The sequence below is a fragment of the Podarcis raffonei genome, chromosome 15, assembly GCF_027172205.1.
Source record: "Podarcis raffonei isolate rPodRaf1 chromosome 15, rPodRaf1.pri, whole genome shotgun sequence".
NCBI classification, from domain to species: domain Eukaryota; kingdom Metazoa; phylum Chordata; class Lepidosauria; order Squamata; family Lacertidae; genus Podarcis; species Podarcis raffonei.
The window spans coordinates 2447949-2460654 of record NC_070616.1 but is presented as its reverse complement, the minus strand read 5'-3'; the positions used below and the strand labels follow the sequence as shown (position 1 = coordinate 2460654).

The 12706-nt window shown below is 49.2% G+C and overlaps 1 protein-coding gene across 3 annotated transcripts in view; it reads right to left on the bottom strand.

The window, feature by feature from the left end:
• Window positions 1–12706, bottom strand: part of ABR (ABR activator of RhoGEF and GTPase) — a 119059-nt gene that overhangs the window by 71985 nt on the left and 34368 nt on the right. For all 3 annotated transcript variants that reach the window (XM_053367620.1, XM_053367618.1, XM_053367619.1), the window contains exon 2: window positions 471–673. In XM_053367620.1, the coding sequence (XP_053223595.1) occupies window positions 471–659 (189 nt within the window). In that variant the 5' untranslated portion in view covers window positions 660–673. The remainder of the gene's footprint in view (window positions 1–470; window positions 674–12706) is intronic.

The following is a 12706-nucleotide window of genomic DNA, read 5'->3' as shown; positions in this document are numbered from 1 at the left end:
TCAGTTCTTGGGTTTTAAAAATGCAAATGTCCCACGACCTGCTCCAGCACGAGAGAATCGCCGAATTAGACACATTAAATAAATAAAACAAACACAGCACCTGCCAGGTTTTAAAGATGGGCTTGCTTCTCCCATGCTCAAATTTAAACAGCAAAAAGGGGGGGTCACCCATCACGTCTGCCCCCCACCTCCACAATCTGTCCCACAGAAATGACTTCTTCACACAGAACATAGTTAAAACTATGGAACTCCTCTCCCGGCAGGGCTGGAAAATTACTTCCTGCCTGGAACTCGGGACAGCTGCTGCCGGTTAGTGCGGACAATACTGAGGTAGGTGGGCAAGCAGCCTGACCCAGTAAATGCGAAGCACCTCAAACGCCGTACGCTATCATAGCAAAGCATAATAAACCATCACCAACAACAAAGAGGGGGGGGGAATGGCATTTTTGCCCGGACCCCCAACCACTTACCACAGTCCCCAGTCCATCCGCTGGGGTGGGCGAGAGGCTCTCGCACCCGTCTCCGCCGTTCCCGCCCTCTTGGCCGCGGGCGCTGAGCTGAGGCGACATGGTGGGCGACTCGTCGATGTAGGGCATGGTCTCCGAGCCCCCGGGGGGGACCTTGGGCTCCTCGTTCCCCTCAGCGTCATAATCCTCCATGCCATAGTTGAAATCTGTCAACAGGACCAGAGAGAGGGGGCCGGTCACTCAAAGTCTGATGGGGAGCTCTGGGCCAAGATGGCAGCAAGTCGTGAGAGCGCTGTGTAATTGTATTCATTCATTCATTTACTTATTGCATTTCTATCCCGCTTTTTTCACGAAGGAGCTTGAGGCGGCGTACAGTGGTACCTCAGCTTACATACGCTTCAGGTTACACACTCTGCTAACCCAGAAATAGTGCTTCAGGTTAAGAACTTTGCTTCAGGATAAGAACAGAAATCGTGCTCCGGCGGCGCGGCGGCAGCAGGAGGTCCCATTAGCTAAAGTGGTGCTTCAGGTTAAGAACAGTTTCAGGTTAAGAACAGACCTCCGGAACGAAGTACTTAACCTGAGGTACCACTGTACATGGTTCTCCCATTCCGCGTTTAATCCCACACAACAACCCTGTGATAGAGGCTGAGAGGCAAGCCCTGTGGCCCAAGGTCACATATCCAGTGAGCTTCATGCCCAAGAGGGGATTCGAACCCATGTCTCTCCCAGATCCTAGTCTGACACTCTAACCGCCACAGTGGGGTAGCACTACTGCCCGGATGTTGTTATTGATTTGTCACCAGATTCTGTCTTAAAGTTTTAAGTGTCTATTCACTTATTGCATTTATAAATTTCAAATTTATTGTTGTACATTGTTTTAAATGTTTGTTTTCCTTCTGGGATTGTACCCCCAAGTGTGTTTTATAAGCTGGTCTTCGACCGTAATAAATTATCTATCTATCTCTCTATTGATTTGTCATAAATTGGCTTGAGTTACTTCTGTTAAAAAAAGAAGTGACTAGTAAGTTGAATAATAATACTGAAATTTGTTGTAAGTCAAGGACTAATGCATTTATTAAGAAAATCATAACCATACAGGCAACCCCCATTTATGTGCATTCAATATGTGTATGACTCTATGTGTGCACATGGCACCAATCCCAGAAGTGAAGAGTCCCGAAAACATCACAAAAAGGAGCAGAATGGGGTGTTTGCAGGATTTCCCAACCATGTTTCAAATATACGCAATTTCACTTAAACGTACGGTGCCTTGGAGCGTCAAGGTGGGGTGGCCTGTATTCTGAGCCCCCGCTGTAAACCTCTCACACCTGAATTGTCACCTGGCTATTAAAGCTCCTTCCCCCTTTTATAAGCATCAGTGGGCAGGGTTCTGATGTCACTTCCCCTAGTGCCTCAGTTTTCCCGGGCAGCACCCCTTTATAGCAGCTAGCTAGCCTGGGAGAAAAGCAATGACAATGACAAACCTAGACAGCATCTTAAAAAGAAGAGACATCACCTTGCCAACAAAGGTCCGTATAGTTCAAGCTATGGTTTTCCCAGTAGTGATGTATGGAAGTGAGAGCTGGACCATAAAGAAGGCTGATCGCCAAAGAATGGATGCTTTTGAATTCTGGTGCTGGAGGAGACTTGAGAGTCCCATGGACTGCAAGAAGATCAAACCTATCCATTCTGAAGGAAATCAGCCCCGAGTGCTCACTGGAAGGACAGATCCTGAAGCTGAGGCTCCAATACTTTGGCCACCTCAGGAGAAGAGAAGACTCCCTGGGAAAGACCCTGACGTTGGGAAAGATGGAGGGTGCAAGGAGAAGGGGACGACAGAGGACGAGATGGTGGGACAGTGTTCTCAAAGCTACCAGCATGAGTCTGACCAAACTGTGGGAGGCCGTGGAAGACAGGAGGACCTGGCGTGCTCTGGTCCAGGGGGTCACGAAGACGGGGACACGACTAAACGACTAAATAACAACAAAGCCTGCCATCACTAGGGGCCAAAATAGGGACCCTTCTCTGGCCAGGCCCTGCCTCGCCAACTTGCTGCTGATGTTCTTGCTGAGACCTCCTGCCAGTCCCCCAGATGACACCTCCTACACTTGCCAGCCCCCGCATGGTTCAGCCATCAAGGGGGGCCAATGCCAGTTGGGCAAAGCCTGCCCTGGTGGATCTTACTCCACACCGCAGCCAGGCAGAGGTGACTGAGCTATGCCCCATCCCACGGTCAATGGACATCTCTGGGAAAGGAAATTGGGGTTTCCTGCATGGCATGGACTCTTCTGCATTTCTGAGCACAATTCAAAGTGTTGGTGCTGACTTTTAAAGCCCTAAACGGCCTTGGTCCTGTATACCTGAAGGAGCGTCTCCACCCCCATCATTCAGCCCAGACACGGAGGTCGAGCACCAAGGGCCTTCTGGTGGTTCCCTTCCTGCTAGAAGTAAGGTTACAGGGAACCAGGCAGAGGGCCTTCTCGGTGGGGGCATCCACCTGTGGAACGCCCTCCCATCAGATGTCAAAGAAATAAACAACTATCTGACTTTTAGAAGACATCCGAAGGCAGCCCTGTTTAGGGAAGTTTTTAAGAACTTATGTTTTAATGTATTTTCAACCTTCTGTTGGAAGCTGCCCAGAGGTACTATTTCTGGGTTAGCGGAGTCTGTAACCTGAAGCATCTGTAACCTGATGTGTATGTGACCCGAGGTACCACTGTATTATGCACAGAGAGTCTGTGCCCAGACCCTGTTCTGCAAAAAATAAGGCACCCAGATGAACACAATGCAGATGTGAGAAGACAAGAAAGTGGGCGGGTGCCAGATGCCCACCGCCTCTCCCCCTCCCCAGAGGCACCAACTCCTTCCTCTCACATTAATGCATTATTACCTCCTAGAGCATCCCAGCCACCCACTCTGTACTCAGTCAGGCGTGCGGCCCCTGCTCGCTCCCCCTCCCCAACAGCCTGACACACTTCCCCACTTTTGCACAATTAACCACGCGTCCTTGAATCCGCCGCCTTGAAGCCTGATGCTTTGTGCCAATTTGCTGTGGCAAGGCCAGGCCAGGACTGGGGCGCTTCTTTCGAGAAGGTGGCTGCATTATAGGGAGGGAGGGAGACTAGGGGCCACCCCCACCCCCCAAACACATTAGAAATAGGATCGGGTTCCTGTGTGCTTGGGGGTGAAGCAGCAAACCCACCCCCATTCTGCAAAACTGATGGTTCAAAACAAAACACCCCACAAGCAACATCTCCACCTCGCATCAGTCGGGCCCAATGAAACATGTTGAGTTGCACTGCATAATTTATCCTGCCTCTGAAATTCATGGGGGTTGGGGGAGGCGGAAGGGATGGCCTGAATGTGTGAATGCAGATCCAGGTTTTTTGCATTGCCAGAAGTCACCTCAAACGCAACAGCTTTGTCGTGGAAGCAGTTCCGATATTATTATTATTATTATTATTATTATTATTATTATTATTATTATTATTATACCATCCTTCAACCAAAGGTCTCAGGACATCTCACAAGATGAATTGTGGGAGTCGTAGTTCCAAACATCTGGAGGGCACCAGGTTGGTGTAGTGGTTAAGGGTGCCAGATGTTAAGATCCAGGGTTCAGATCCTGCCCCAGCTGCAAAGCTTTCTAGGTGAGAATGGGACCAGTCACCATCTCTCAGGCCAACTGTGAGAAGAGGGTGTTTGTGTAGATTGGCCACCAGGCTCTTCTCGGATTCTTGCTATTGACACTAGACGCAGAATTCAGCTTTCAGAGAATCTCACTTTTCTTTTCAAGAGGCAAGTTACTAGTCCTCATGATTCTGTGAGAGCGGGATGCAGGACTGGATGGACCACTGGCCTCATCCACTCTTCTGATACTCTTGCCCATGCCACAAGATGCGGGTGACTCTCCAGGTAACATACCAATTGACCCAGTTTACTGCAGTGTAATATGAGAGTTTAGTGATGCTTCTGCACATTTCCAAGTTCCAGAAAACTTGCAACATTCTGGGAGAGTCACGGAGCACCATGCAAATGTGTCGGTGTCAAACTGTGCTCTCTTTGTCTCCTCCTAGGGAAATTTGAGGGTTGAGGTTTGCATCCCAAATCCTCTTCCCCAGGGCAGAACAATGAAGGTGTCACAGCGGGGAAAGAAATAAACTGGAAATAACATCTCCCCCCCCCAACCTACAGCAGTTCCCTTCTTCCCAGAAAACAATTAAGAGGCCACAAAACGAAAATCCCCAAGAGAAAGAGGAACATTTTTGGCCGCCTCTTTTCAAAAGGAGAGCAATAACAACAACAACACCCCTATCAGTATTCTCTTTATTATTAATTATTGTTGTTATTACTTTACAGTCACCGTTTCAGAGCACTGGGGCAGATATCTTTTCAATTATCTCTAAGCTGACGGGGTTCCAGTAGCGTTATAGAAGGGCATAAATTTAGCAAGAGCAGCCGCACTTCATCATTCGACCTTTACTTCCGCCTGGCTGCAAACTTTAATTTTTCTGTGAGTTTGCTCTTTCAAACAATCCTTTCTCCTTATAAACAGGGGGAGCAAACTGGGCGCTTGCCAGACTTTGCTGGCCATTGGTGGAGAAGGCATCACAGAATTGTAGAGACAGAAGGGACCCCAAGGGTCATCTATTCCAACCCAGGAATCGTTTGCCCAACGTGGCACTTGAACCCACAACTCTGAAATTAACAGTCTCACGATTTAGCCAGATGGGAATCTAACAACATCTGGAGGACCACGGCCTCCCCCCAGAGCAGCCTTTGCCCACCTGGCACCTTCGAGATGTTGCTACAACTCCCAGCAGCAAACACAGCCGTGAAGACGGGAACTGTAGTTCGAAACATCTAGAGGCCGTTCGGTTGCCTATCCCTGCCTTAAAGCTCCCATTCAAGCGCAGTCTGTTGCCAGGATCATCTCCTAGGCTCTGCTGTGAAACCCACCCGCCCCCCCAAAAAACCCCACTCCCCCTGCCCTTCTGCTGTAGCGCCCGCCTCCCCATCCCAATCCCACGCAAAGCTCCTTCGCTAGCAGCTTGAGGCCTGTGTCGTTGCCATGGCAACCGCCTCCTACTGCATCCCACAGTGATGCAATTCCTGCAGCTGTAAAAGCCACTCAGGTGCCCCCACACGGATGAGGGTGGGACGATGCACCCCAATCAGCCTTTGTGGCGAAAGGGGTGGGGTGGGGCGCTAAGAGGGAAAGCAAGGAGGGTCCCCTCCCAATTCCTGGGGTGAGGCGGGTGGGCAGGAAGAAGATGTCCCCCTCTCCCTTTCCACCCAGAGAGGTTAGATAAGGCAACGGAATGAGGAGTTTTCAGGCCTGCCAGATCTACTGAGGTGGGCTGGACTTTCTGCTTGATCCACCAACACGGCCCGGGTGCGTAATAATAATAATAATAATAATAATAATAATAATAATAATAATAATAATAATTTATTATTTATACCCCGCCCATCTGGCTGGGTTTCCCCAGCCACCCTGGGCAGCTTCCAACAAAACACTAAAATACAATAACCTATTAAACATTAAAAGCTTCCCTAAACACGGCTGCCTTCAGATGTCTTCTAAAAGTCTGCTAGTTGTTGTTCTCTTTGACATCTGGTGGGAGGGCGTTCCACAGGGCAGGTGCCACTACCGAGAAGGCCCTCTGCCTGGTCCCTGTAACTTGGCTTCTCGCAGCGAAGTAACCGCCAGAAAGCCCTCAGCGCTGGACCTCACCGAATGAATATGCTCACCGAAGCGATTAAGGGATGTGGAGCTCAGGCTTCTCTTCTCGGGGGCCAGAACTAGATATAGCTCTCAGCCCCCCCGCCCCACATGAAGTCCAGTTGTGGTGAAGGGGTTATAGAGCATCAGACTAGGACTTGGGAGAGACCAGGGTTCAAATCCCCGTTCAGCCTTGACGCTTCTGTGACTTGGGGAGCCAGTCATTGCCTTTCTCAGCATGTTCCTGTTTAAGAACAGCCTTTAATTCCGAACCATGAGGGCTGGAAACTTGGTTTAATTCAGCGGACAGGTCTCAACCCAATGAGAGAGCAGCTGCTTTGCGTAGCTTCAATCACCGAAGACATTTCCAGGCAGGGCTGGAGGGGAAAGACTCCTGTTTGAAGCTCCAGAGAATCGCTGCCAGTACAGTGGTACCTCGGGTTAAGTACTTAATTCGTTCCGGAGGTCCGTACTTAACCTGAAACTGTTCTTAACCTGAATCACCACTTTAGCTAATGGGGCCTCCTGCTGCTGCCGCGCCACCAGAGCATGATTTCTGTTCTCATCCTGAAGCAAAGTTCTTAACCCAAGGTACTATTTCTGGGTTAGCAGAGTCTGTAACTTGAAGCGTATGTAGCCCGAGGTACCACTGTATAGGCAACACCAAGACAAATGGCCCCTTTTTTGACTCTGAACCCCTGAAATCCTTTTTCATTCCATCCAGCCCCTTCCTACGGGGGAAACCCCCCAACATTTATTTCCCATTGGACTGTTTGATTCCCCCCCCCCCAAAAAATAACTAGCTTGCAAGAGTGCTTTCTTGATCTCGGTTTGCAAGCAGCGAGGTTAATGCCAGGACCTGTTAAGGGAACCTCGTCTAATCTTTCTTTTCCCCCTGCCGTTCAGAAGTCATTTTAAAACTTCAGCTGAGCAGTGAAAAATGTAATACAAACGGAGGCGTCGCTTGGTTCCCCGCTGCTTTCGAACTCGGCTCCTTGCATTGCATGTTAATATGAAGAGGTGGTTTGTTGATCCGGCCCTGCATGACCCCCGCCCTTTCAGTAGCCTGGCACTGGGGAGTGTTTATACCTGAACTCTGCAATTCTTTACTTTTTTGTGGGGGGGGGGGAGTGCCAGATGACAGAAATGGCAAATGAAACCAAGACTTGCTTAGCTGGGAGGGAACCTCAGCCGTGGTTTAAAATGCCTGGTGCGTACAAAGCCCTTAACTATTCTATAAGAACATAAGAAGATGATCAGGATCAGGCCAATGGCCCACCCAGTCCATCCTTCTGTTCTCACAGTGGCCTGTGGGAAACCCACAAGCAGGATTCGAACACAGGAGCGCTCTCCTCTCCGGGGGTTTCCAGCAACAGGAATTCAGAAGCACTGCTGCCTCTGACCATGGCGGCAAGAGCATAGCCATCACGAAGTATCGTAGAATTGTAGCGTCAGAAGGGACCCCGAGGGTCATCTAGTCCAACCCCCTGAAATGCAGGAATCATTTACCCAACGTGGGGCTCAAACCCACAACCTGGGTGGCAGAGCTAGCCATCGATTGCCTTCTCCTCCCTGAATTGGCCCAATCTTTTTCGAAGGCCGTCTAGATTGGTGGCCATCACTGCTCTCCCTAGCGAGTTCTATAGCTCCCTCGGTCCCGAACACGTGCACTCTTAACATGCTCAGTGGCACTCTACTCAAGGAGCTTGAAAACATTGACGCCAAGTGCTTTGTGTGCGATGGCCTCGCCCGTACGCAACGCCATGGCCTTGTTTTACTGCAGCCATTCTGCGCCACGGCACTTTTAATAATAATAATAATAATAATAATAATAATAATAATAATAATTTTTATTTATACCCCACCCTCCCCAGCCAAGACCGGGCTCAGGGCGGCTAACACCAAATATAAAAACAATTGATTGAAATACTGCTTAAAAAACAAGATTAAAACACAACGTTAAAACATTAAAATGCAGCCTCATTTCAGTGGAAACTCAACCAAAAACTTTTGGGGGGATAAAAATGTCAAGTCTTCACCAAAGCTAATAAAATTTGAGTAACAGGAACTCCCTTTTCTTTTCCTTACCAGAAAAAAGGACTGCTGGCACCTTTAAAAAAAGGCTTGCAATTCTTAGAAAGAGCGCATGATAGATGCAGGTGGCCTCTGAGCTCTGGAACTGCCCTCGCCCAGACCCTTCCCACCTCACTTCCTTTGCCCTCCTTGCCATGATGGGAATGCCAAGAGCCTGCCATCAATCCAGTCTCGCTCTGTCCTCTGACTCCCCCTGCACACACGCACCCGAAAGGCAGCCCGAGGCGATCGAACAGGGAAAGCAAAGTCAGAAGCAGGACCTGAATGCTAATGCCAGCACCAGAGGTCTCCTTGGTGGGTTTGTAAGTGAAGCAGCTGTCCTGAAACGGAGGCTGGAAACTGGGGCAGTCCTCTCCCACCCCACAGCACCGCATGCCATCTCCTGGCTTGCAGCAATGGGGAAGGGCGGGATTAGGGCTGCAAAGCTCATTGTCTCAAGGGCCGCATTGTCCTGCAGACAGTCTTCTGGGGGCCACTTGCAGGCCCAAAGGGAAAAGTAGAAGAAGCAAATGTTGCGACTCTTCGCTTTGAAAGGCAAGCCACAGTTCAACCACAGCCAAGTAAAAGGGCTCTGTATTTACATATATATGAGGGTGAAAGAGGAGAGTGCACAATATGGTTTGAAGCTCAACATCAAAAAAATGAAGATCATGGCCACTGGTCCCATCACCTCCTGGCAAATAGAAGGGGAAGAAATGGAGGCAGTGAGAGATTTTACTTTCTTGGGCTCCATGATCACTGCAGATGGTGACAGCAGCCACGAAATTAAAAGACGCCTGCTTCTTGGGAGAAAAGCAATGACAAACCTAGACAGCATCTTAAAAAACAGAGACATCACCTTGCCAACAAAGGTCCATATAGTTAAAGCTATGGTTTTCCCAGTAGTGATGTATGGAAGTGAGAGCTGGACCATAAAGAAGGCTGATCGCCAAAGAATGGATGCTTTTGAATTCTGGTGCTGGAGGAGACTCTTGAGAGTCCCATGGACTGCAAGAAGATCAAACCTCTCCATTCTGAAGGAAATCAGCCCTGAGTGCTCCCTGGAAGGGCAGATCCTGAAACTGAGGCTCCAAGACTTTGGCCACCTCATGAGAAGAGAAGACTCCCTGGAAAAGACCCTGATGTTGGGAAAGATGGAGGGCACAAGGAGAAGGGGACGACAGAGGATGAGATGGTTGGATAGTGTTCTCGAAGCCACAAACATGAGTCTGACCAAACTGCGGGAGGTAGTGGAGGACAGAAGGGCCTGGCGTGCTCTGGTCCAGGGGGTCACGAAGAGGCGGACACGACTAAACGACTAAACAACAACAACAAAAACCTTTCTTCACACAGGCAAGCAAGGAGGCAGGGTCAGAGTTCAAGGGGAGACTTTTACAGCCGGGCAAAAACACTCAAGTGCAAATCAGTGTAGTGTGTGGCTTGGGGAGAGTGTCCTGGGGGCCACACAGAGAGGTATTGGGGTCCACTTTCAGCCCCTCTCCACCCTGCCCTATGCTTTCCCAATCCCAGCTTCAATGGTGCAAGTAACAAGGTGCCCCCGACTGATATAGGCAGATTAATTTAATTTTTTAATATCATCCGTCTGTCTTGAGATACAATGGAGTCCACCTCTGGGGGTGAAATTGTGACCCCCCCCCCAAGGCACAATTAATGCAAGCCACGCAACCGCTTCCCCCACAGGATGGCACAGCCAAACACTTTTCAGGTTTCGGGCGTGCAGAGCGTACTTGGCACACCTTCCGCCTGGCATTATTCGCACACCGAAAGCCCAAATTATTTCGCCTGCCAAGAACATTTATAATTCACACTTGCTTCCCCTCGCACTGCCCGCTGGGCTATCTTTGCCACAGCAAAGAGCCAAGCTGGGCATAGGATTCGGAGTGGCAATTCCTGAACTGCGTCCCAGACAGGGAGAGAAAGAAATCATTTAAAGAAACGGAGGACACCCAGAACCTGCCTTGGCATCCTCCAGATCAGGCTCTCCGGGAGGGTGGGTAACCATTATTAACCCCCACCCAATTCCACCAGCCCCTTCCACAGTGCCTCCCTTCTCTTCCCCCTCTCGCCAGAGGTCTAGACCCCTCTCTCACAGAGAACAAGGCCTGCCCTTACCCCCCCACCAGTCATTTTCTACAGACAGGAGTCCCCCCCCCTTTTTTCCCTTGCCCCCTCCTCTTTCCCCTGCCCCTGCCTTTAGAACCTTGGGAAACAGCCACTGAAAACAGCGTGACGACAGACTTGTGCTAATATAGTATAGGGAGAAAGAGATTGCACTTGAAATGTGGTCTAAAAAGGTAAAGGTAAGGGGACCCCTGACCGTTAGGTCCAGTCGCAGACCACTCTGGGGTTCTACTGGCCGAGATGTGGTCTACTATATCACAAAAGGGAGGGGGGGTCACATCTGTTGCTCCACCCACTTTACCTTCAGGCCCCGCCCACCGCTGGGATAAGGCATCTCAGGAGCTTGAGGGGGACTTTGTGGGGGCCATGTGCCATGTGCCAGTGGTGGGTGGGCTAAAATCGGGAAAAGCATATGACTCCTACCTTCCTTGGATGACCATCTGTCATGGACACTTTAGCTGAGATTCCTGCATTGCAGGGGGGTTGGACTAAATGACCCCTGGTTCCCTTCGAACTCTCAAATTCTGCTACAGTGGTACCTCTGGTTGTGAACGGGATGTGTTCCGGAGGCCCGTTCGCAACATGAAAAGAGCGCAACCCGCAGTGGCGCGTCTGCACACGCGTGGGTTGCGACTCACCGCTTCTGCGCATGCGCATGACATCATTTTGCGCGTCTGCGCATGCACGAGCGGCAAAACCCGGAAGTAACCCTTTGTGGTACTTCCAGGTCGCCGCGGGACGTAACCTGAAAGAACATAACATGAAGCGGACGTAACATGAGGTATGACTGTATTCTATGATTCTATTACAGTGGTACTTTTAGTTACGAACTTAGTTTTTTCCGGAGGTCCGTTCTTAACCTGAAACTGTACTTAACTAGAGGTGTGCTTTTGCTAATGGGGCCTCTTGCTGCCGCTGCGTCACCGCAACACGATTTCCATTCTCATCCTGAGGCAAAGTTCTCAACTTGAGGTAACTCTTCCACGTTAGCGGAGTTTGTAACCTGAAGCGTTTGTAACCTGAGGGAGGCGTTTGTAACTCGAGGTACCACTGTACCTTTGTTCTGGATGCCTCCCAACATTATTATTTTTTTGGCGGGGAGATGCATTTTAACCATCAGAAATTCAGAAAGCTTTGAACCCCAACCCACCCCGAACAAGCTACAGTAGAGAGGGGGGAAATCCCAAGAATAAACAGAATTAATACCTGGAATGCTCAGGTGAGGTCACTGAAATATCAGGCCAGTGACTGCCTCCTCAGCCTGGTCTACCTCACAGGGTCGTCGTGAGGCTGGAACTGGAGGGCAGAACCCCTCTAGGCTGACCTGAGCATTTTGTAGAAGAGGTGGGATTTTAAAATAAAATAACCACGGAATTAACGAAAGCACCATAAGCTGCAGAGAGAAATTCCCTGCAAAAGGAGGGGGAGGCAGGAGAAATATCCCACGCTCATTAGAGTATAAAAAAAATCAGGTTTTATTACTAATGAGTGTTAACTGGTGGCGGCGGCGGCAGCAGCAGCAGCACACTCAATTGGCCACGAAAATTGTTTTGTGCAAACAGATGGAATTAAGAGAATCAGGGTCTGGCAGGGGAACCTCAAAGAACTGGAAAATGGGCAGCAATGGAGGCCCAGAGAGTTGCAGGGAAGTAAGAAACAGGAGAATTGCTATACAGGGATTGGATCCCAAAATGTTTTTGTTTTTTTGCTGGGGAGCGGAGTTTTCTGCAGTTAAGAAGACCTGGTTTTGTGAGTGTGTGCATTGTGTTTTCTGATGTATACAAAACAGAGACAATAGTTATAACAGCAGATGGAAATTAAAAGATGAAAAATGAAACCATAAACTAGAAATAGGTACATAAAAGAACAAAGTCCAAGAGTAAAGACTATCTGATTATTTAGGATAGTTCCAGGCTTGCCAGGCTTGCAAAGGGGGCTGCCTTGAAAACGATGGTTCTGCTGCAGGTTCTCTACGCAAATCATACAGAAAGTGTCTGGAGGTCTCAGTCCCTGCTGAAATCTCAAATCTTGCATAATTACAGCTATATTCCAGAGCGGTACCAAGCCTCCAACGTGAAGATTTTAGGATGTTTTGCAATTAAGAAGGGCTGGAATATCAAAGGGCTAAAGCAAGTTTTTAAGTTTAAAGGGGGGGTTTCTCCCAGTCAGTAGGCAGATGTATTTGAAACTGGTTTTATATATGCAAATGTTTTACTTATTTATTTTAGCCTATCTGTTTTAATTCTTTCCATATGAACTTACCCGGATCTGGGGATCATCTTCCGAGGCCTTTCTT